The following is a 24,961-nucleotide window of genomic DNA, read 5'->3' on the forward strand; positions in this document are numbered from 1 at the left end:
AGAGAATGAGCCATTTCCTCTCTCCTCGTTAATTGATTAATGATAAGAGTTATGGCAAATGATGTTTTTTTTTAAGAAGTCAAAACAAAACAAAAAATACTAAAGAGGACAAAACAAAGACATTTATATCTATACATAAATATCCCTTAGTAGAAAGTATTTTTTTGGTGTTCTACATCACAGTACTATAGCTTAAAGTGACCTTTACTTTTAAATTCTATCTATGTGTTGTAAACTTAAAATGTTCCAATTTATTCTGAAGAAGTAATCAGTTAGTTTACACTACACAGACATGATCTATAGTATACTTGCTATACTTAAACTGAAGTATACTTAAAATTATCTTAAAGTTTACTACTTTTTCCTAAGAGATATCAAACTTAGTATAATTAGTCATCCATTTGCAAAAATGTACTACAAGAATACTTAGTCTATACTAAAAGTGAGGCAGTATTCATGAAGTTTACTTTTATATAGTATCTGTATTTTCTAAACACAAAAATGTTCCATCTTAGTCTTGAGAAGTATTCAGTTAGTATATTTACTGTAGGAAGCTACACTATGTACATGGTCTGTAGTATACCTGCTATACTAATACTCAAGTATATTTAAAATAAACTTAAAAAGTACTACTTTTTGCTAAGTGATATCAAATTTACTTATATACTAATATACTTAACGTTTCCTTTTTATATACTATTTATATATTGTAAATTCAAAATATTAGAATGTAGTCCGAAGAAGTATTCAGTTATTATACTTCTTACACTACACGTACATGGTATACTTGCAGTACCTGTACTCAAGTATGCAAATTAACTTCAACAGTACTACTACTTTTTCCAAAGGAATGATTTCATGGGAAAAGAAGATGCACATCCATAAAACCTCCACATACACATGTAAAAGATGACAATAATTTATCTTAATCATAAATAGAATTTGCGCGTGCGGGACATAGCCCATGAATTTATTAAAGAATATATTTGTCAAATATTTAGAGTAAATAGAACATCGGAAATAGATACCAGTGAACCTTGATGCAAATTTCTTTAAAAAAAAAGCTTCCTGTTGTCAAAAGTTTTTTGTTTTGTGTCTTGAAAGTGTGGACGTGCTGATTTCCCTCTTTCCCTTCATGAAACCTCTGGAAAACGCAGCGATGCGCAGCTGCTGTCGTCCAATGGTGAGGGCAGAGGCGCAAAGGGGGCCGGGCTGCCCCCTCCCAGCCTTTATAAAGTTCCCTCACACATCCGCCTGGCGCAACGCATGATAAACAAAGAGATCTGTCTCTGCAGACTTTTCACAGAAAAGCTTAGACTGATTAAAAAGAGCTGTAAGGTTTTTAAAGCGTGTAGAACTCAAGACAAGCAGCAGTCGAAGACCAAAGGTGAGTATTTGGCCTAAAATCAACTTATTTCTATTTGTTTTTCTCTCCTTTCCGCGCAGCATGTTCCAGCACGTTGTTATTAGGGAGGAGTTAGGTATTTAAAATGCCCCCAAAAAATTCAAATTATAGGTGAAAAAACCTTTTTTTTTACCTACTCATTTCTATTTAAAACTGATTTGATTTGTAGCAATTGCATGCTTTTGCAGAGGATTTAGGAAATGCATGTCAAAAACAGCAATGCGCAGCCTTTCCGGAGCGAAGGTGCGCAAATATGCTGCAGAGGGACTCTACTACACGTGTTGGAGAAAAAAACTTTTACATCTCTGATATGGTCTGGAAATGTTCCTGAAAATTCCAAATTATTTTCCAAAATTTTCCACATGATATATTCACAATAAAAACATTAGTCTTTTTTAATTTAATTTTATTTTTTTAATAAAAAAGTAGTTTTACTCAGCATTTCATGTTTCCATTTGGATTTCATGTTATTTAACAAGCTGATCACAGTGTGTTGTAGTGACTCAGGAAGATTCATGTCACAATAAACAACAGCTGCTGCTTGAGTAAGCATGCATGATCCCCCCCACATTTCCACATTTATTTTGTTTCTGCAGCCCCTTGTGGCCTCCTTAACCCTCCCCTTACATACTGATGGAGCAAAGAGCCACAAACATAAATGTATACATATATGCAGATATATCTATATTTTGCATGAAAATGTAGGTCTTTGGCAGCTTAATCCAGCGGGCTACTGTGCTGTTATTTCAGAACCAGGGATTTGACAGATTAAACGAGTTTCTAAAGATTAGAGAAGCAATCATTGTTTCTGCAGATGGATGCAGCAAGGCTGTGGGGTTGCAAATCAGAGAACCAGGGCCGGGCTTCGTACTCCCGGCAATTGTCTTAAATTTAATCTGCATATGCTCATGTTCCAGCTAACAGTTTGAGCTCGTGTAGTTTTGTAACGACAAGGATTATGCATAGTCACCATGACATCTATCTGGATTAGCACTGGAAAACTATCTGTAATGTGGTATGCAGCCTCAAAAATGACAGTGTTTTCCTCATCTTTTTTTTTTCTAGGCAGTAAAACTAAAATTTCAAAAAACTTGCACAAGTCGGGTTACTTTTTAAAATGTAATTCACGCTCTTGCTATTTGCATTTGACACCCCATTGCAGATCATCTCAAACAAGCTTTCTGGTTCTTTCCTTGTTTATGATTGCACAACATAGTATCACTTCTGCTGGAACAAAGCTGTTTCAGTAACTTTTTTATTTTTTTTCCCCTTGAAAAGAATCTCCACCCCCAAGTTCCAATAAGAGATCAGCATGAAAGACCTTCTTTGACTTGCTTATGAACAATATCCGCCTGTTGTCAGTGACCTCTGCGATCACTGAAGAAAGTTGAAAGGAAATTCCTTGCTGCAGCAGGGACACATGATACCCTGCAGAAACTTGACAATATTGGTGACTTTTAGATTCTGCCGTTCAGCTTTTTGTTGTCTGCTGCATCAGCCTGAAGTTTAGTGGGTTTGAAAGTCTTAACGCCCCATTTCTGTTTTCCTCACAGCCAGGTGAAACACAAGCTCAGCACAGCGAGCAGTAGGGTGTAAACAACAGGTGACCTACATCTGAGTCATCTGCCAATGTGCTTACAGGTGGCAACAACAGCGCAGAGCAAGGCAATACCTGCTGACTCGCCAAATCTGAAACTTTGGAAGGTCTTACTTGACTGTAAACGTGGTTAAGTGTGGGGGCTTCATCTCTGATGCCTTTAAACAAAACCCCTGCATTTGTCTTCTAATAAAAGGTCTATATAAACAGGTGTTTTGGGTTTCTGCATGCAAAAATCCAGCGTTTGTGTGTATCTATTCACATTTTTAAGACGTTTTTTTTGGGCTCTGCGTACAAAACCACTGCAAAGTTAAACCATGTTGAACTTTGACCGATCAGGGACTTGGATTTGGTCACGTATGGATGGACGCCATCCATACGTGACCATAGTCAGTATGGATGTTGTCACAGTTGTCACGCCATCCATACGTGACAACTGTTTCAAAATAGATCATGAAGGAGAAATGAATATTTCTTGTTTGTGCCCGGCTGGAATTATAGGACACCAAGTGTCTCATAAATTGCAATAGAACTGAGAGAGGAAAGGCCTTGAGCAAGATGAACCAGATTCTTTGACATTTCTGCATCAAGCCTCTTCCAACAGTAGGTGGCGGCGGGCATGTGCTAGTAAGCAGTAGAAAAAGAAGAAGCCCCTCCCTGCTTGTCCAGTGTGGACACCGGTGCGTCACATGCGCGGTGTGTGTCCGTAGCTTCACAGTGACCTTGCTTTTGTGTGGACAAATGAAGCCGTTGTACTCCTCTTCCTCTGCCCCCGTTGTCAGATCTAGCTGGTGCTGGACTCCATCAGAGAAGTGTGTTTGTGTGTGTTGATGATGGCATATTTGGCCAGACAACTGGATTTGGCCTTTCATGAATGACTTCCTGCTCTGGTAAGCTCTAAGCCATTTTGAGGCGGACAGAGACTGATGAGGGATCCAACGATGGCGCCGAAGACATTGTGTTACCTTGGAAATACAAACATGGCGATGGCACCCAGGCAGAAATCAAGACATTGGAAAAAGGGAGGAAAGCAGCATCTGAATAAGAAGCTGGGATGTTTTACTGGGAACCATGGCGTTGGCTGCTCCCTGTGTATACTGATGTGTGTTTTGGTCAATCTCCTCTTCAGCTGCAGAGAGAGGAGGTCAAGCTTCTGGCTTTGGGGCCACTATGGCAGCAAACAAAGAGGCTCTCTTAACTGGCTAATTTGATTAGCATTCCCAGTCACCATCTTCAAGGTCTTCCTCAGCAGAGTGATGTTCAGAGATGGGCATTTGTTTGTGTTACTCAGCATTAGGGCTGCACGATATGAGGAAAACTAATGATCAGTATTGTGATGATGATAAAACTGGCGATACATGAGCAAATAGCAAAACAGCCAAAACATCTTTTCCAATTCACTACAACAGTTTAATTTAAATAAGAGTCAACATAACTTAAATTACCCTCCATATAACCTTCCCCTACTTAAGAGGTGAACATCTAACACAAAAAGGCTCTATCCAATTGGTCAAATGCATAAAGGGATTTATTTGATTAGCTAAATACTTCAAGCTGCCAGTTTTTGCACATTTAAGGTAACCATTAATTGCAATTTTCGCAGGCTTTTGCGATATGCATATTCCACAGATTGATATCGCGACAACGATACATTTGTGATTTATTGTGCAGGCCTCAGCATATTCTTTTCTGTTCTGATTAGATTCCGTTATATTGTCTGATTATGGTCTTTAAGGCAGTGAAAGATAATGTTTTTCCCAGAGGAGTTGGAGAGCCTTGGGTTAGGTTTCCAATTTTCCTAACTGCTTCCCTGTGTGTTAGTGTGTGTGTGTGTGTGTGTGTGTGGTGGGTGGGTGGGTGGGTGGGGGGGGGGGGGGGTTGCACCCTCTCTGGCAGGTTTTGTATCTTCTCTCCTTATGGGGGCGCTTCAGGGATGTAGCTATGAGTCTGTGTTGTCACAGATTTCAACAAGTCTTTGCACGTCTGTGGAAAACTCCCACAGGATCAAAATGAGAGAGTTTTTGGGTTCTTTTTTATCGGTTTAACTGTGAAGTTGGAAATCTGAGAAGAAGAAAAAATTAAAAGTCACTTAAGTTCTTGTCTTTAAAGCTTAATATTTAATTGATTTCAATAACCCATTTTTTTTTATCCTGCTTTGTTTTAAAATTCAGCTTTATTTCCTGACCTTTAGGTTAAACTGTTCTCTCTTTCACTCCCAGGCTCTGAAGCTCACTGAAAATGGACGATATCCAGGTTGTCGAGTCCAAACCCCTGCTGGTCGACAGGGAACTTCCAGTAAGTTGGAGCACTTTTTTGGAAAACAACAACACGTTTGTGCCTCAGAAAACAGTTAAGCACAAAGAATTGGCTTGCTTGTCTTTGCATACTAATATTTTTAGATGCACTCTGCACACTACTGGTCATTGTGGGCGTGGTCAATCTGCTGCACACAGTTTTTCTGTAACATTTTAGGAGTCATCAAAGAATTGCTTTCTGTAAAAGAAAAAAAAAATTTTAATCTACAGTCTGATTATTTGGCCTAACTTGTTCAGTTACAATTATTACTGGTAAACTTAATGACAGCATTAGGTCATTAAAGTCCCACTCTGATTGTCTTTTGATTGATCTTTTATAATGATGCCATTTCTTGCTCAAATCAAAAATCTGTGTTGTTTTAAAGGGCATAGTTATTTGCAGAGGGGCAGGACTTCATTAGAAATTCACCTCTGACTTGTGGGTGGGACTGTTGGCACAGAGCAACCCCACCCCCCCTTCCCCTCCCCATTGCTGAGACCTCAGAAGATGGAGCTTGGTGCCCACCCAGTGTATTTTTTTTGTAGCAAATATGATCATTTCGAATAAAGAAATGCCCAGAAATGCAATTTTAAGCTTAATTTTCTTTATATATTTCCTCTCTCATTAGAAAAATGCCCAAACAACATGTTAAAAACACCAAAAACATCATTTTCATCAAAATGGGTCTTTAAAATATTGATTGGTTGTATGTTATCGGATTTTATTTCTGCTTTCATCACTTTTGTTTTCTCCATTTAGGGCCTGAGAGAAGCTGTGCAGCAGCTTGTTGTCAAGGTATGCTTTCAAAACCACAAAGCTCCACTCGCCGTGCTTTTATGTGATAGTATAGATTTTTCTCATTTAATCATCTTGTCACCAGTTTGGCAAACAGAATTCTCTCACTGCTTTGGATTCATCTGGAGTACGTTTTGTCTTTAGGGCAGAAATGAGGGTACATTTAGTTGATTCCTAGAACTCGTTTTGTAATACATTTTCTTTAAAGACGCTCCCCCACTAACGCCCCACTTGCGCTGCAGAATCTAATTGTGTTTAAGGTGGGTATGGAGATGATGTCCTAATCTGAAAAGGTAAAAGAGAATTTTCCTAGTTGTTGTTTTTGTGTTGCTTCGGGCTATAAGTCTGAGAGGTCACAGGTCATCTGCTCTGGCTGGTGGTTTCTTTTTTTTTTAGTTTGTTCCAACTACAGTTTGCACCTCTACTGCAGTGGGGATGTTTGCAAAAAAAGCTTTGTGAAAATTGATTGAAGTCCCCGGATTCTTATGGATTAATGTACAATCCGCCTGCAGGTGAGCGTCAGGCATGACCTAATCCTGGTCATAGTTGGTCTTTTCTCCAGAATTAGAAGGGACCTTTTCTTTGGTCCTTGTTTCATCAGCTGAACGCGCAGTCATCACATTCTTGGCGACTCCAGCTTGACCCTCGACACCTGACCAAAATAGGCCAACCTTCCCAGGGAGGCCCTGAAAGGGGGGGGGGGGGGGGGGGGGGGTGTAAAATCCCCTTACTGGCCTGCATTGATACTATTTGGTTGCAGAAATTTGAGCTTCTCCAGAACAAGATTTAAAGTTGACAAAATGTGGTTATTTGGTAAATTTCTGAGGTGTTTTGCTGCTCCCAGCATCATTAATGGGCATGAACGTATAGACGCACACGTTGTGAGATTATCTGTCGTGCGTGGTGTACGTGCCTGAGTGTGTCCTGCAAAGTGTGTTAATAGAAGAGTTTCCTTCCACCAAATCATTTTTAAAGAAGTATGTATTTTTTAATTTGGTGAAAAATAACTTGATTCTGCCATGGTGGTCTGCATTTGATTTTTCAGTCGGGTCTTTCCTTCCTGTTGCTAAATAATGGCTCCAGTGTTGCTCTTCTGTGAGCATGCGCCTGTGCTCATCACGTCAATCCAGTAGCTGATGCCTCCCTGCTTGACACCGGCTGATCCAATTTAAGGATGTATTCATCTAGAATTAGCTTGTTTTGAACGGCCTGCAAGGCACCATGGGAGTCTGGAGGGCTTAAGTCGTCCAGTAAGCATGGGGGGTATAAAATGCAGCTCTCGCCACAGAGCTGCATAATTACAAAGCCTTACAGAGCCTCGGTTCTACAAGTCGGACAGTTTTCAGTAGTGAGTGGTGCCTAGCTTCTCTCCTGCAAACATGGTTCTGGAGGATTCTGACGTGGAAATGATTGTAGCTGAGATTGAAGTCAGCGTGAGTAAATTATTGGATTTATTTACGTGTTATGATGATTTTTCTGAACTGCAGCTTCTGTAGAAAGTTGGATTTCTTGATGGTGGAAAAAAAGTAGATTTATATTCTGACGTTTGGATGCAATGTCTTCTTAAACGCAAGTTCTAGCAAAACTGTAGTTTAGATTTTCTTCTTTAGGATTTAAATTTTTTTTTCTTCTTCTTTATAACCTACAGGAGCATGATGTGGAGACTCCTTATGGGAGAATTCACTGCACAATGAAGGGGGTTCCCAAATCGGAGAGGCCGGTCATCCTCACCTACCATGACATTGGACTTAACCGTAAGTCTTAACTCCCTCGTCTGGTGCCATCGGCGTCAAACATCGGTTGTATCTACAGCCTGCACAGTTTTAAGCACCTGTAATAAGTGGTAGGACAACCTTAGAAGGGCTGTAACTGAAAATCTAGCCACCGTATTGTTTTGGACAATAAGTCGCTCTGGAGTATAAGTCACACTTTTAGGAGAAATCCATTGAACAAAATATGTGAACAAGAATGGACATTTTTATTTTGAAAGACATCACGATAACAGAATAAATAAAACGAATAGATTGAATATCTGCACGCTTTACTACTGTTTAAAAGTATTTAATTTAATAAACATGGAAGGATTTGTGTTTATTAGCACAACATACAAACAACTCTTTAGACAACCAAAACATAGAGAACATGCTAACAGATCAACTGATCTCCGTCACTTTAAACCACTAAATCTATTGAATTCCTCATCCTCTGTGTTGCTGTGGAACAATTCTGCCAAGCCTGGCATAAAGCTACGTTCCCATCGGCAACGCTCATTCAAGTGACAACTTTCAAAGAAAAGTCTGTGTAGCTGTGTGTTGCGGGCTTCCGCGATCAAACTTAACATGTTCTCGCATTGCTACGCAAGCCTCTACGACCCTTTTTGGACTCTACATACAAATCCTGCATCAACTGATTAAAAGTTAAACTAGGGACTCGGATTTGGTAGTTACAAGTGGATGGATGGCGTTCTTATAATTCACCGAAGTGCCGACCGTTGGAAAATTGATCATGGAGGAATTCATAATTGTGGTTTGTACCCAGTTGGCATTATATGACACAAAGTCTTTTATATATCGAAATAGAGCTGTGAAAGAATGAGGCTGGAGCAAGATTCAACAGATTTGATCCACTTTGACATTTCACACCAAGACTCTACGGTCGAATCCAAATTCTTCCCCTACAGCTTCTCCCTAACCGTATATTCAGCCATTCAATCCAAGTTATAGAAAAAAGGGGTCATCTAATCCAGACCTCACTCCCACGCGATGACGTCATCAATAGTGACTGGTTATCCATGTTAGTGCAGTGTGGCTAGCGCTCAGAAAATGCACAACATCAGTTTTGTAACTTTGAAAAGTCATGCTAAAACATCCCTATCCCTCCAAATGCCCTTACAATTGGAGGGGTAGGGAGAAGCCGAACGAGTAGGGGTAGATTTCGGATTCGCCCTAACAACTGTAGGTGGCGGACATGCGCTGATCAACATTAGAAAAGGAAGAAGAAGCCCTTCTCTGCTGTGAACACTTTGGGCTAAACGCACGTTCAAGAATGCACATCACATGGTCGGTGTGAACGTAGCGCTTCTTCTTCTGCATTACTTACAGTAGCAAATACTGAAGCCCACACCGACAGTGCACTCTAGCAACTGTTAGAGGAAAATGAACGAACACGAGCCTTTTTACTATTTTTAAATCGCATACAAGTCCCACCTGATTATAAGTCAGGCCAAATTATGCATAAAAAACACACGACTTATACTCCAAAAAACGACACCAAGTTCACAAGCATGATTAATGTCTTATAAGAAACCAAAGTTTGACAGTGAGCAGTGTAGCTAAAGGCTTTCCTTTCTTTGATCTCCTTGTAGATAAAACCTGTTGGGATTCGCTCTTCAACCATGAAGATATGTCAGAAATCATGCAGCACTTTGCAGTGTGTCATGTTGATGCACCGGGGCAACACGAAGGGGCAAACACTTTCTCCACGGGGTGAGTTCAGCTAAAACACAGCATCCACCTGTGAACAAGCAGTGGGGTCAAACGATCACTGCGGATGTACTTGGCACAACCCAATTTAACAAGTGTGTTGCTGGGGCAGGTGTTATCTCAGGCAGCCTAATCTTATGCTCTGATGATGGGACTTTGTCCTGTGGTTATGCGCCCATAGCATCATAAAGGAAACTGTGATAAAGAACAATATGTCTTTGATGAAGCCTGGCCCACAAAAATGTTTTTAACTTTGAATTCTTTCAGATATGAGTATCCATCAATGGACCAGTTATCCGAGACTCTCCCGCTGGTGCTGAAGCACTTTGGGTACGTTGAGTTTTAGTTTTCTTGTTAACCACCTTCCGTAATTCATAGGATCTCTTCTAGCTGGTTAATTTAACAGCCTCCCCTGCTCTTTCTGGCCTGCAGACTGAAGAGTGTGGTTGGAATGGGAATTGGAGCCGGAGCCTACATCCTGGCCAGATTTGCTGTAAGCCGACACCTAGCTCTATCGATCCCACTTAATTACCAGTTTTCATCAATCCTGGATTAGCAGTACCAGCTAAAATGGTTGGCTTATTTTGGCAACAAAATCGTGCTTATTGCTGGAGCCTGCTGAGCCATAAAGGCCTGAAGAATGTAGCAGATCAACACGGTTCTCAATAGGAAGTCTCACATTGTTGGTTCAACTTTTAACTCCTTGATGAAGGAAGTTTTCCCTTCAGCTCTCCTTGTGTTTCAGCTGAACACCTGTGAGAAAACAAATCTCCTTTTAAACATCAGTATTTCTTAAGAAATTTATTTTGAAAAATATCAGGAAGTGGAAAAACATTTTTCTTTATCCGCCTTTTTTGAATTTATTTTAATTTTAGAAAGACTGCAGTTATGGAACGACAGGGACTGCACAATGGTTTGTGCAAAACTTCTAAGCTGGAGAAAAAAAAAGTAATTTGTTTGACAAAAGAAAAAGAAAACATTAGTGGTCATGCCACAGAATTCCTCTCTGTTTGACCCTTTTTTTGGGTGCATATCTAGGTTTTTATTTTCTAGACTTGTTAAATTGTACTGAACTCCATTTTTATAGTTTTATTTTTAATTTTTAGCTGAACTCTCCAAGCATGGTGGAAGGCCTGGTGTTAATCAACATTAACCCTTGTGCTGAAGGATGGATGGACTGGGCTGCACACAAGGTGAACTTTTCATGCTCATTTTAGCAGCTCGGCCCCATATGTATCATTCTTGACAGGAAAACCATTCTTTTCTTTGAGCTCACTCGCAAATCTGAGACTAAATCGAACTTGTTTAACTTTAGATCAGCGGCTGGACCAATGCCATGACTGACTTGGTGATCACTCACCTATTTGGAAAGGTATAATTTCGGCAGGTTTATGAAGTCTAAAAGGTGAACATTTCTGGTTTTTATACTTTTTTGTTTTCTGTATCTGCAGGAGGAGATCAATCACAACCCTGATTTAATCGCGAGATATCGCAACCATATCATCGATATGAACCAGTTTAACCTGCATCTTTTTGTTAAGGCCTATGAAAGGTGAGTGTTGCACAAAAAAAACACTACAACTTTATTAGATTGTTAGTTCATGCTGATGGAATTGTCTTTTCAGCCGGAGAGATCTGGAAATTGAGCGGCCTGTTCCTGGAAGCAATGTAAGAACCCTGAAGTAAGTTCCTCCCACCTCGCTCTGAAACAAAATACAGAATGTCTACTGATGGATCAGCAACTGATTGTTATTTTTGTGGTTTTTTTTTTGCATTTAGGTGTCCTTCTCTGCTGGTGGTTGGTGATAGTTCTCCAGCAGTGGATGCTGTGGTGAGTCCATGTGTTTAAAACAGCTACTGAAACCTTCTAAAGCTATTACCACCACATACCCTCCCTTTAACCTTGTAAAGCCCAATACATTAAATAATTGTCAAAATTTTTTTTTTCTTTTGGAATCAAGATGATTTTTAAACTCTTTGACAAAAAATGCAATATCATTTTGTTAGTGACATATAGATTGTATCAATTGTTATACGTTTGTATGTTTTTGCTCACAACGTTAGTTTAAAATATTATGAGTATTCAGGAAACACCTTATTTACCTACTATTTCAAATTTGATCCACACATTTTTAACAGGGCGTATCTATTATAAATAATTATTGTCAACAAATTTGGACTTTTTCTTAATCCAGTAAATGGTCATTTAAAAATGAACAATAATTGTGTTATTTTCACCATAAAATGTGTAAAATTTGCTAAACCTTTCCTGCCAAAAGTGATTTTGAGATTTAATGGAAGCAGCCATTGTGAAATCATCAGAAAAGCCCTTCTACTGCCCCTAGTGGAATGAGGATGAAGTACAGGGCAGAAATCATGGACCAAGTCCATTACAATGGCTTTTTAAGGAAAGTTTGGATCACAGAATAGGATGGGGGTCTCAAAAATGTATTTCTCAAGTATGATACAACTGGTTGTGTAGGGTTAAGTTGCACTGCTTTCCATGCACGAGTCTTCTGTGTTAAAGCCTGGGAAATAAGCAAGATTACATGCAAAAAAGCAAGCGTTTCAAATGCATTAGCAAGGAAAAAACAAAAATTTGTTGTTGTTTTTTTTGACATTTTGGAGAAACTTTAATTCTTACAACATTCTTGGAAGTGTTTATGAATTTTAACCACTAGTTTGACATTTTACTAAATAATTTACTAAAGTTAGTTTTAATTATTTACCCACAGGTCGAGTGCAACACCAAGCTGGACCCAACAAAGGCCACTCTGCTTAAGGTGAGTCCCCCACACAACCCTGCAGATCCTACCCGCACTCTCCTTTTAAACGAAATGGCCTTGATGGAAACTCTTGAACTGATAAGTTTCCAGCAGTTCAGCATTTACCTGGTGACTTATTAACCAGCGTCTGTGTAATGTTCACCAACTGTCCCACTTTTTTGCAAACTTTTTTGTCCGGCAGAGGGGAAGTATTAGTTGTCTTTAACTCCTCAGTTTATATGCACAGATCTTTGCTCGGCAAGGACAAGGCGTTCAAGTGGTGCATTTTACATGCAGAACAATGCCATGTCTCTGTTACTGTGGCAACGGCAATAGTTAACTTCTGTGCCCTGTTTTTTATGTCTCCAGATGGCTGATTGCGGTGGCATGCCCCAAGTCGACCAGGTGTGTATATCTGAGACTGTGACATTAATTCTGCAGGGTGGCCTTGATGCAGCCTGATAATCGGGACAGTTATTCAGGTTGGAAGTGTGAATAGCGTAAGAAGGTGGCACTTAAGAGCATTAAGTAGAAACAGACGTGGGCCACAGTCATCAGGTTGTAATCCTGAGAAGCACCTGCTCATAGCAGCTGTTGCATCTAGGTAGTAAGCTGTTTGCAGGATGAGAAAAGGAACATCGATGTTAAAAAAAAAATGGTAAGGAAATCCGTTTAACAGAAGTCTGATTGCATCTGTTCTATTCTCTGTGCAGCCTGGCAAACTGACAGAAGCCTTCAAGTACTTCATTCAGGGCATGGGATACAGTAAGTACTCAAAAAAAGTTTGGTTTTTTTATTCCAAATTTTGCAAGATTTCCAAAGCACTATGAACTTCAAATAACCTAATGCAATATTAACTTGATTCTAATAGTGTTCTGCCACCCTGTGGTGGGAATAGAAACTTTACTATGCAGGCCAATTGTCCTTTTTTTTTACTTGCGATTATGCAAATTTTTAGCCAAATAAAAAAAAAAACAACTTGTTTCCTAAGACATAATTTCTGCAGAGCATCAGTAGTTCATCAAAAATTCTGTGCCAAAAAAAGCCCACCCCTGCTTCATATCACCCATCCGTTTACACACTCTCCCACTAGCTTACAGCCCCACACATCCCCAGCCAAACATTACAGGTGCATTTCCGCCATATTGGAGCTATCCAGCCGTACAGTTTAGATCCAGATTCCAATTTTATTTCCACCTGTCCTCCATCTATTAAGAACATGTGAAAAAGCACGAAAAACACTCATTTCTTCATAGTGGGTCTTTAAATAATGTGGTTGAAGTAATTTCAAAATGCAAGATGAGCTAGTTGTTGCAGCGGCACAATATGTGTTTAAAAACGGTTGGTAAAAAATAATCCAGTCAATACAAAAAGTAATCTGTTGCTTTCACTCACTGCTGCTGGAAGTTGATTGAATTGTCCCCCTTCCCTCAGTGCCTTCTGCCAGCATGACCCGCCTGGCTCGCTCTCGTACCGCCTCTGGCTCCAGCATCACTTCTTTCGAGGGCAACCGCTCGCGTTCCCACACCCACGAGGGAAACCGCTCCCGCTCGCACACCAATGAGGGCAACCGCAGCCGCAGCCACACGGCTGACGCCCGCGCTCACGCCGACGGCTCTGCTGACGGCACGGCCACCAACAACATGGACCAGGCAGTGCCTAAGTCCACTGAAGTGTCCTGTTAAGTGATCCGCCGCTCGCCCGACAGAAGAACTACTTGAGGTCCTTTCATTTGTCCTGCGCTGCCTCTAATTCACTCACACACACATAGAAACACTTTAGATTAGACAGTCGGAAATACCAATAGCGCACAATCCCTGGTGACCTCTCAGCTCAGCTGGGATTCCCTTAAAAGCCCGTCTTGACATGGGTTAGGGTTGACGTTGTTCGTTCAGGGGTTCAAACGTCTGTTTCTTAAAGCTCGAGTGCAATTAGAGGCAATGCAGCCGTTCAGGACACTGATGTGGAGAATGTTCAAGAAAGCTGTGGCTTATAGTTCATCATCGTATGTATCTCATGTATAGAGAATCATTTCAGCATTTTCTCATTCTATTTTTCTTTATCCACTCTTATTGAGACAGCTTTCTTTAATCTCTGTAAATGTCTTATTTCCCTTACTGTAATTGTCAGATCATTTGAACTTTTTCTTTTCTGTATCATAAATGTGTTTGGGAGCTGACTTGTAGATTCAGGGTGATGGGATAGGGAAGCAGATGAATGGAATAACTACACATGGCTATGTAGCTTGACAATTTTTCTGGAACTTTGCAAATTAAGTGACAGAATAATAAAAAAAATCCTGTAAATACTCAAAATTAATTTTTTTTTTTGTTTTTTTGCCAATTATCATTTTATATTCTCATTTTTCAACAGTGATGTAAAACAAAGATGTCGGGGAGACAAGTGATCAATTTAAAAATAACATTCCACAGTTGATATATGCTTTAATTAATCTGATTATGCCCCAAGATAAATTCAAAGCTTTTGCATGTTATGTTTTATTGATAAATCTTGGTAAAGCTTCAGTTGTTTGTTTTTTCCCATTGCAATGAAGTGAAATGGAACAAAAAAAAAGTGCCATGGAATTGTTCACTTTTCAAAATGTGACGCTCCTTTATGGTTGTGGATTTGTGGGGTGAGTAAAGAGACAGGAAGTCCACATGCTAACATGAGGATTAGCCCTAGAACGTAACCGGACATATTTTACTCCACTATTTTAATTGCACTACAGCAACGTTCTACTTTTATAGAAGACTCACAGCTTTGTAAAGATGCAATGCACAAACCATCTAATAGTGTAGAAATGCATAAAAAAGGCATACATTTGTATTTATTTAAAAATAAAACAATAAAAACCTGTAACAGATTCATATGCTGTGATTATTGCATACTTGTTTACAAAAATCTGATATTTTGGTAAAAATGTCAAGCAGCATCATCTGGGAAGTTTGGAAATGCAGCAAAAGTGACCTTTTGGTATTAAAAAGCAAAACAAGATGCCTGAAAAAATTAGTTTAGACACAAACATTTAATTTTTTTTTCATGAGGCAGTTATAATCTTATGCCTCATTCATTCATTTTGGAGACATTCGTTTCATATTTACATGTTTTTCCAATAGGAAAAATGTCAAACCAAATAGAAAACGGCACAATTTGACTTCTCGTTAGTCTATAACCTCTGGGTAACCGTAGTAATTCTCCAGCTCAGCAAAGATGTCGTTGGGATTTCTGCAGCTTAGGTTGCAAAAACAGGCCTGGATCCACATCATCTTCCACGTGAATCCAGCCCCATTGGGACACTCGAACTCCACATCGATGGTTTTGGATTTGTAAGGGATGCAGCATCGTTCATCCGTGCAGACGCCGCAGTATTTGGGCCTATATTGCTTCTTGCTGGTGCAGCCGGAGAGCGTAAGGTTCAGGGGTTGGTCTTCTCTGTAGATGTTCAAGCATTTTTTTCCCGGCTAAAGAAAGAAAGCTGTTTCCATCTGGGAGGAATTACTGAGACTTCGTTTGTATAGACCATGCAAATACCTTGATGTGATTGGTGATGTCAACCTCACATGGCCGCAGGTTGCAGAGGCGAGACTCCTTGACCATCTGGCACTGGTCGTTGGCGTTGGAGATCCTCAAAGAGAGGCCGCGGCCGCAGGTCTTAGAGCAGGGGCTCCATGAGGTAGTCTGGGAGATGCAGTTATTGTCCCAGCTCCTGTTCTTGGCTGGCAGAGCTGAATCAGTGCAAATGGAGAAATTGCTATTGTTATTATTGTTAGTAAGACTAAATAACTTAGCTCTTGTGCTATCTTGTGGGGTCAAAATAACCCCACCCTTGCATTGACATGTTCTCCCTACCATGACAAAGGTGGAGAGGATTTCATGTAATCCATGGACACCAGTGAAGATCACATTGGGAGTTGGGTCATCTAGACCCACTAAACAGTGCACTGAACCTTTTTTCTTCAATGATTTGTGATCTTCACTTGTGTCCATGGATTACATGAAATCTTTCCACCTTTGTCATGGTAGGGAGAACGCGTCAATGTCAGGGTGGGGTCATCTAAGATAGCACAAGCGTTAAAAAGGGACAGGGGACTGACCTATGTTTGGAAAGGATAAATAGGGCCATCTATGGATAGATTTTGTTCAAAAGCCTCCTCCCATCAGGGAAAGCATTGAGGGTGAAATTAGGCTGGATCTTCCCGCATGACAGTGATCCCAAACACATCACCAGGGCAACGAAAGAGTTGCTACTTAACCCTTGTGCTATCCTAGGCACTTTAACATTGGGAGTTGGGTCATCTAGACCCACTAGACAGTGCGCTGAACCTTTTTTCTTCAATGATTTGTGATCTTCACTGGTGTCCATGGATTACATGAAATCTTTCCACCTTTATCCACCTTTGTCATGGTAGGGAGAACACGTCAATGTAAGGGTGGGGTCATCTAAGATAGTTCAAGAGTTAAAAATGATTTCAAGGTTCTTGACTGACCAAGCCAGTTTCTAAACCCCAATCCATCAGGAGCCATTACTTTGCCTGTTTCCAGTTCTCCATGACCAGCTTACTGCTGATTACTGACTTAAATGATTCCAGATCCTGAATGACTGAACACACATAATTTAGATAGTCAGCATCAAAGAGTCCAGGAAGATTTGAAAAACAGAAAGAATGGTGGCTCTAGAGGATGACGGTTGACCTGTCCTGAAAAAAAAACAACTTATGTAAGGGAGTTTAAAGTCTGAGTTGCCCAACAACAGCCACAAAACATCACAGCTCTTGAGAAGATCTGCATGGAGGGATGGACCAAAATAGCAGCAACAGTGTGTGTAAACCTGGAGAAGATCTACCATAACATTTGCCCTCTGTTATTGCCAACCAGTTTACATAAAAAATAATTGAAGTGAATCTTTGTCATTGAACAAAAACGTATTTTCTGCACCTTTTATACAAATAAGTTCATTGAAATCATATCAATTGAAATAATTTTTCTTTTTCTTAAACTCTCCTGTCTTGGTTTTCCTTTGTCTCATTTCCATTGCTCCTACATTTCCAATTGATAGAAAAACACTGACCTTTTGCCCTTCATCTGTTTCCAATCCAAACCATTAAACTATGTGTGCTCCTCAGTCTGGATCCTTATGCAACACAGCGATGTCCTGTCTGTCCTGTTGCCACGGCAATGGTGCACTAAATGACTGGAAACTGGATGTGGCTCAAAAACAGTGTCAGGGCTTCCACGGAAAAGGATCTGTCTGCCACTGTGCGCACACACACACTTCATAATGCTGCTGGAGGAAAACGACCTCACACAGCTACTTTTGCCAGGACATCAATCAAACCCAGCTGCTTCGGCTTCACCTCTAGAGATGAAACTGCATCTGGCAACTGCAGATGAAACTACAGACTTCTGGGAAGAACCGTTGAAAGTTTTGAAAAGTTAAGATTTTTCTCTCTCTCATGATGTCATGTACCTTTTCTTTGTTTGCATTACATCTCACACAGCTGGTCATTAGATGTTACCCAGACAGCTCCTCTACAAATTCTATGTCGATTTTTTTATTGCTTGCTTCTTCCCACTCCTTTTCAAGCAATAAATCAAGCTCTACTTGACTTTAATTGTGACATCTCCAAGTTCCTGTTTTTAATCTAGCTGTCTAAAGACCTTACAGAGGTATAAAAATGTGTGTTTACCCTCCACTGCATGTCGCGGTGCGGCCTTGCGCCCCCTTCTGGGCTCGTCACAGATCCACTTTTCGCAGCACTGCCCCCGGACTTTGATGCGCCGTGGGTTTTGGCACCACACTCGAGGAGGCTGGGACTCGGAGCACAGCGCCACGCAGCCAATGGCACCGTTCACGCACACGCACTGGTATTTGCAGCTGGGCTGGAAGCTCTGCCCATTACGGTAGATCACACCATTGTGCTCACAGCCTGTTCCCACCATATCTGACAGAGGTGATCAACAAGTTGATGAATTGGGGAATAAATATGGCAGCTATTAAAAGCAGTAGAACTGAAATTGTAAAGCAACATAAACAACAATCATGAAGGTTACTTTTTGCGGTTTAGCTAAAAACTTCTCCCTCTCAACTGGAGGAACTAGGATTCTTTGGAGCCAGGATTTGGGAGTGGAGCTCAGTAGTAAAACATGGTCTTAAGCTTTTGTATCTGCCAAGACAGTATTCACCTGCAACAGACTTAGAGAAAATCAATATAGAATTCTGCACAGACTTCAATACACTCCACAGCTTCTGCATAGATTTAATCCTCAATGTTCCCCTCTTTGTATAAAATGTGAAACTGGTTTAGGAACATACTATCACTGCATCAGCACTTTGAGTGACATCTGTTGTCGAAAAAGTGCTATATAAATAAAGGTTGATTTGATTTGATTTGATTTGCATCTGGCAATGTCCTTTGATCATTAGATTCTGGAAAAATATTGTAACCGAAGTCAGTTGTATTTTTCACAAAACAATTCTTCTGAACCCGGCGTTATTTCTTCTTGGCGTGTCAGTGGAGAGACCACCTCTATCTGGTCAGGAGAAGGTTTTATTACAGAAGTTTTTACACCTGGCGAGACGATGCATACTGCTGCAGTGGATTCAGGAACAACCTCCTTCTGTCACACAGTGGTACAGAGACGCATTCAAAGTTCTTCCTATGGAACGCCTCAGTGCCCTCTTAAAGGGCAACTCTGATGCTTTTTATAAATTATGGAGGCTTGATCATCTTCCTGGTGATCTAGTCAACATTCTTTATAAAGGCAGTCCAAATGTTGTCCTCTGATTGAACTAATGATGACTAGGTTCACCATGACATAATCTATGTAATGTACTAGTTGTATGTAACTAGCTGATGTGTTGCCTCCGTGCTGTGACTTTGTTGTGCTGGAAATGTTCTTGTTTTTATTTTATTCATTTATTTATTTTATGTTTTTTTTTTGTTTTTTCTGTTTGTTTTTCTCAAAATAACAATAAAAAATGTTAATACTAAAAACTTCTAAAAGGACTTTCCTTGTTCCTTGTTGTACTGTTGATCCAACTGAGATGTGTAATGATGTTTTGACAAAAAGTAAAGATCACATGACAAACTCAATCAGGATTAGGATTTGGGTTTGGTCATAGAAAATAATTAACATGAATACAATGCCAAAATGATCCAGCAATGGAGTAGTGAACTGTTCAGGGTTTACTTCGCCTTCACCCAATAGTAGCTGGTGTAGGGTAGATGGATGGCAAAGCTAATATAAATGTTTAAAAACCCACACTGATTATCTTTTAATCTATAGTAAAAGTGTTCCCAGTGGTCTTCTATTTTAGATTATGCTGTTTTTAGTAAAAAAAAAAAAAAAAAAGTGTTGTTTTCTAGGACATAGTTTCTGCAGAGCAGCAGGAGTTCATTAGAAATTTAACTTTGAGTTTTGTGCGGAACTGTTGGTGCACAGCAAACCCCGCCCCACTTCCTGTCATCCCTTTGGTTACAGGCTCTCCCACTAGCTTTCAGGCCCTCACACCCCCAACCTAACATTGTCAGTGCAACTGACAATGTTAGGTTGGGGGTGTGATGGCGAGCAATAGTGGAGCTACCCAGCCGTACAGTTTAGATCCAGATTCCAGCTCAGACGAGGAAAAATAAGACGTACACAGATCTATTTTCTGTAAGTGGATGTATCGGAATGGAGCAGAGCAGGGAGCTTGTGACCCGCCCAGTGTAATTTCTATGTCACAAAGAAGCTCTTTTTCAAATGCATTTTTAAATGACTCATTCAATGTCAGTGGCTAAAAAAATTACTTTGAAAATTACCATACCAAAATATTGTTTTAATTTAATTAATCAGCCTTAAAATTTGAAGTTAGATTACATTTTTTAAAATCAATTTAAGCATTAATGTTTGGTTAATTCACAAAAAGGTTGGTGTATTTTTACTAAAAGTGGAAAAAAATATAAAAAGCAAATAACCAAGAGCAGATGCTAGTCAAAAGCAGAATGAAAAAAAAAATTACAAACTAGAAATATAGTTTTACTAAAAACGAGGAAAAACAAAGTTCAGCTTGTATAGTTTATTTGAAAAATGGTGGAAAGGACATCTTAAAGACTCTAGTAGGTCTTTATCATTAACAACTTACTACTGTACTTTGTACTTTGCGTATTACTTACTTGCGCCCTTACTTTAACTTTTAACATACTCTTTTATATTCTATTGCTTATTATGTAATAGATAATTTAATATAATATTCTATATTGATACTGATCAAATATGTCCAATTTGCTTTGGACCAACTCTTAAAACATACTATTTGCTTTAATCAAATCACATCAGTTTTCAAAAAATTAAAACACTTTTTTTTTTTTTTTGCAAATTCACACTTAGTTTTATAATTTGATTTTGCTGTTTTTACATGATTTTAACAAGAAATGTTTGAACCCAGACCTCAGGTCTGATCGAATCACTTCCACTATATTCAGTCGATGACACACCCCAATATCATCAGTTTAGCAAATCTATAATTCTGTTGTGCAAAAGCAGGTGTTTTGTTTGGATGAGTGACACTTACATGCACACACTCCCTTTTCGTACCTCGGCTTGTCTGAGCTGTAGTCACAGTACAGCCCCTTGTGGTAGTCGCAGGTGTCGGCCTCATTGCAGACCTCGCCTACCTGTCGGGCGCAGGCCTTGCAGCACTCGCAGCCATCTGTGAGGAGGCTCACGCCTGGTGGACACTTGGGAGGGACCTCTGGACACTCACAGGGCCACTTACAGTACTGTGTGCGGTTATAAGCGTCTGTGGGTGGTGGGGTGAAGGCTGTGGAGAGGGGCATTGCAGTGGAATTCAGGGCGTAGGCCTGAGGAGAGAAGAAGAACTGAGTAAAACAAATCTATTAAAAAAGATTTCAACATCTGAAAGTTGATATATGAGGGACAATGAAGTTTTTTTTTTTTTTTTGCTGCTTTACCTTTTCCTTAAGAAAAACATTAAACATCCACTCTGATAACAAATTATGTTTTGGTGTCTTAAACATGTTTTTGTGGGATTTTTCTGATGCTGAAGCACATATATAAAGAAAAATTACAAGAACAGCTGGATAGCTCCAAAATCCTTCGCCATATTTTGTTGGTCCACTAATGTTAGGGTGGGGGTGTGAGGGGCTGTAAGCTAGTGGGTAAACAGAAAGCACTCAGCAACGGGGAAGGGAAGTGGGGCCGGACTTGCTCTGCGCCAACGGTCCCACCCACAACTAAGAGATGATTTTCTGATAACCTTTTGCAGCTCCACAGGAGCTATGTTCCAGAAAACAACAAAGGTTTTTTTGAATTTTGGCTAAAAACAGCAAAATCCTAATTAAAAGAAAACTGGTAATGCTTTAACTAAAGATGAAAAGATGATTGGAGAAGGTCTGTTCACCTGTTCCATTATAATCTTGATTTCTTATTAGTAACTCTGACCTGGAATGTCATTATTAAAAACAAAAACAAAAAAAACAACACCAACAAAAACTTTTTTTTCATGATTTCATCAGTGCTTGAACAAGAAACTACACCATTTATAGCTTGACCTGTAAACTTACAGCAACAGGAAGCTTTAGCTCCGTAAAGGTTACGCATGAACGCACACTAGCATGAAGCCCTTATCAGCAATAAAATTGTGAGAAATCGTAACCATGTTAAGCTCTGAGAGTCCCGAGTCATTTTCTGGAACTTCCGTGAAATTAGAGTAACCCCGAGAAGAATCCTGAGTGTTGTCCAAAGTTAATGTTGTCAAATGTGTTTCAATCACAGCCGAGCCACTGAGTCACCTCTCCAAAATCATGCTGCCTGAGAAAAACCTTACAAGCTAACTTCTGATCTACTTAAATCCTCGGGTTTGCAAAACTTGACACAGCAGATCTTACAGGAGAGGCGGTGTCCCATGCAGTTAACAAAAACTGAACCAGGGCTGAACCCCCAGAAGACTATTGATGTAAATATGGATCAAACCACTTTGCTACAAACATACCTTAATTTAGCATCTATGTAAAACAAAAACATAAGTAATTTTCATAGTTGGAAATAAATTCAGGTGTCTCCAGGTTAATCATATAGTTGCAGTGTCTTTGTTTATATTGGTAACTAAGAAATATTTTCACTGTGTCAGTAAATTCACACAAGACTAAAGGGATAACATGAAACTAAGTTGATTTAAAGAGTTAAAATACATAAAGATAATTTTTTAAACCTATTAAGGTTGTGTTTTTATTGTACAAATGATTGTAACTGTTAAAACTGAATAAGTGCTTAAATAAATGTATTATTTTTGTTGTTATTATTCAAGCAATAAATTAATCTCCTTTTGACAAAATTAATATTTAATGGTTCCCATATGTCATGTTCTGTATGCATAAGAGCTAATAGGTCTATTTATGACTAAGAGTATATATAATGGAAATACTTCCATGTAAATGTCTGTTTTCCAATCATTACATGACTATATATGCTAAGTTTGATATATGTATGTATAGATACATATTTATATATTATTGATGTTTTTGATAGCTTTTTAAAATTCAAATATTAAATATGCAAATATTGTTATACAAAACAATAACAAATAAATAAATAAATAAAAACAATCCAGTAAAAGCTGAACAGATTTTTAGACGCTTAGGATGCACTTCCCCAACCCACCACAAGGTGGCTCTGACCTCAAACAAATTTCAGATGACAGCCTGAAATTACATTGGAGGTGTAAAAAAATGTTGTCAATTGTGTTCACTTTTTACTGGATGTGTTTGGGCATGTTACACTAAATTTCTAACTAAAGTTACACAATTGTTTCAACATAGGAAGAAAACGTTATATTTAAGTCACTGATTCATAATATTGTTGCATTATTTTTTTTTTTATTTTATCACAGGAAAAAAAGGCTTTTATTTTGTAATAACATCATCTAATGTTAAAAAACAACAACAATTAACCTGCACGTCAAAAGACAGAAAAACGTCTCCTCACTGCTCACCTGTTGAATCCCAGCTGCTGTCAGAATCCACAAAAGCAGCGCCCTCATCACTGGCGCGGAGCTGCTCACGCATCTAAACCGGAATCAAAGCCACGAATCCCGCAACTCGCTGCTCACCGCAGGTGCTCTACATCCTCGTGTCGTCTCTGTCATCCCCACCAAAAGAAAGCTCTGCACGGCTGAACCCTGTTGTTTCTCTGACACTTTCTCCGATTTGTCTTCGCTCCACGTTCGCCTGATCCTCCTCCTCCTCCTCCCCCTCCTCGCGTGGACGGCCTCCGTGGTCAGGGCGTGTCAGGAATATCAACTGGTGGGTTTTCTTCCTCACATTCGTTTTGCTCGTCCATTTTTAAAACGTAAACACACGTCGATGCCCACGCTAGACTAGTTCTGGGAGCAGAGGGGTGCAGAAGGTCCCACTGATCCTGAGAGAAGGGTGCAGAAAAGAAACAACAACAACAAAACGAAAAAACAACAACTTAAACTAGCTTTTAAAAACGCACAAACTGAACAATAACACAACATCATGCTTTAAAATAGATGTATCTTTTTTTTATTGACATAAATAAATTAGGTACAAATTTGCACCTAATTTATTTCATCATATTTGTGAAATATCTTGTGAAAAATACCTTAACTGGACAGCTAAAAATATATATATATTTGAGTTAACTATAGGTAAATATTATTGCACTAATGCCGTTGCATTGTTTCTTTTGTATGTAGAGTGAGCCCTGTCGGCCACCGTACATGGTAAATTCAGAAACCGAGTATTTAGCAAAGGCTTTTCTCAACTATTAAAAAAAAGTGTTTTTTCCAACAGATATACATGACAAATTTTGCCCTATCCTTAAAAAAACAAAAGTCGATATAGGTCATTTATTAACACAGTTACAGTACACGTCTAAACACTTGGATGTATAAACATTTAAATGTTTTTTTTTTTACCATTTAATAACTATTCGCACATGCTCAGCTAATGCTTGACTAATGCTTCATGTATGTCTTCATTATGTAAGGGTTAATGGCCTTCAAAGTATGCATTATCACTTTTTAACGCACGCCGTGGAAGCCTGAACCGTCCGACACGAAGCGCGTTAAAAATTGATTATGCATACTTTGAAGGCCATTAACCCGCTTATACCATGGTCACTTACAAAAGAAATAAATAGTAACCCGTTTTTAGTCCTAAATTCTTGTTTTTTATCCAATTTGGATCGCTTTTCTCACTAAAAGCGAACTATTTGTTACGTGGTGCGGCATAACAAATAGTTTGCGTCGCGCTGCACCACCGCTGCAGTCCAGATTCGGCGATATAAAGCGATATGTATATATGCTGATCGTTCCGATGGGTTGAATAAAGCATCAGTTCAGACAGAAAGTTCATCTCTTACCGCTTTCTTTTGTCCAGATGATGAAGCAAAAGGTTGTTTTAAAGAAGCCGGCGCAGTCATACAAAACATTTAAGCTAGGTGACCGTAACTTCTTTTTTCACCGTTCGGTTATCCTGTGGTATATCACTTTTTAATGCACACCCAGCAGCCAATCAGAATCGAGTATTCACCCGGACCATGGTATAAAAAGTGTTAACTTGTAATCTTGAACAAAACATTCAGGTTTGTATGC

General features: G+C 39.4%; 2 protein-coding genes across 3 annotated transcripts; one reads left to right on the forward strand and one right to left on the reverse strand.

The window, feature by feature from the left end:
- The first annotated feature begins 1,225 nt into the window (after positions 1-1,225).
- On the forward strand, positions 1,226-15,205 carry ndrg1a (N-myc downstream regulated 1a). 2 transcript variants are annotated; one of them, XM_004073808.4, is made up of 16 exons: positions 1,226-1,387; positions 5,222-5,297; positions 6,057-6,092; positions 7,741-7,846; positions 9,457-9,577; positions 9,842-9,904; positions 10,007-10,067; positions 10,681-10,767; positions 10,890-10,946; positions 11,026-11,126; positions 11,200-11,256; positions 11,354-11,405; positions 12,310-12,357; positions 12,709-12,744; positions 13,053-13,104; positions 13,774-15,205. In XM_004073808.4, exons 2-16 carry the CDS (start codon positions 5,241-5,243, stop codon positions 14,022-14,024), a joined length of 1,185 nt encoding a protein of 394 aa, XP_004073856.1. In that variant the 5' UTR covers positions 1,226-1,387; positions 5,222-5,240; the 3' UTR covers positions 14,025-15,205. The 2 variants fall into 2 exon arrangements, with proteins under 2 accessions (XP_004073856.1, XP_004073857.1); XM_004073809.5 differs by lacking the exons at positions 1,226-1,387; positions 5,222-5,297; positions 6,057-6,092 and adding an exon at positions 7,209-7,525.
- A 143-nt stretch (positions 15,206-15,348) lies between these two features.
- On the reverse strand, positions 15,349-23,572 carry ccn4a (cellular communication network factor 4a). Its single transcript, XM_004073810.5, has 5 exons — positions 23,336-23,572; positions 20,897-21,185; positions 18,030-18,284; positions 15,874-16,067; positions 15,349-15,803 (listed from the first exon to the last, which is right to left on the reverse strand). The coding sequence occupies exons 1-5, from the start codon at positions 23,381-23,383 to the stop codon at positions 15,504-15,506; spliced, it is 1,086 nt and encodes a 361-aa protein (XP_004073858.1). The 5' UTR covers positions 23,384-23,572; the 3' UTR covers positions 15,349-15,503.
- Between the last annotated feature and the right edge of the window lie 1,389 nt (positions 23,573-24,961).

The sequence above is a fragment of the Oryzias latipes genome, chromosome 11 (assembly GCF_053564925.1).
Source record: "Oryzias latipes strain Hd-rR chromosome 11, Olatipes_Hd-rR_3.1".
NCBI lineage: Eukaryota > Metazoa > Chordata > Actinopteri > Beloniformes > Adrianichthyidae > Oryzias > Oryzias latipes.

Bases quoted from the DNA above. Each gene is read 5' to 3' on its own strand.
- ndrg1a (XM_004073808.4), top strand. From the start codon at position 5,241: ATGGACGATATCCAGGTTGTCGAGTCCAAACCCCTGCTGGTCGACAGG. The intron at 10,068-10,680 runs GTAAGCCGACAC...TTTAATTTTTAG, and splicing joins ACATCCTGGCCAGATTTGCT to CTGAACTCTCCAAGCATGGT. The intron at 12,358-12,708 runs GTGAGTCCCCCA...TTATGTCTCCAG, and splicing joins CAAAGGCCACTCTGCTTAAG to ATGGCTGATTGCGGTGGCAT.
- ccn4a (XM_004073810.5), bottom strand. From the start codon at position 23,383: ATGAGGGCGCTGCTTTTGTGGATTCTGACAGCAGCTGGGATTCAACAG. The intron at 21,186-23,335 runs GTGAGCAGTGAG...TTCTCTCCTCAG, and splicing joins CAGCAGCTGGGATTCAACAG to GCCTACGCCCTGAATTCCAC. The intron at 15,804-15,873 runs GTATTTGCATGG...TTCTTTCTTTAG, and splicing joins ACATCACCAATCACATCAAG to CCGGGAAAAAAATGCTTGAA.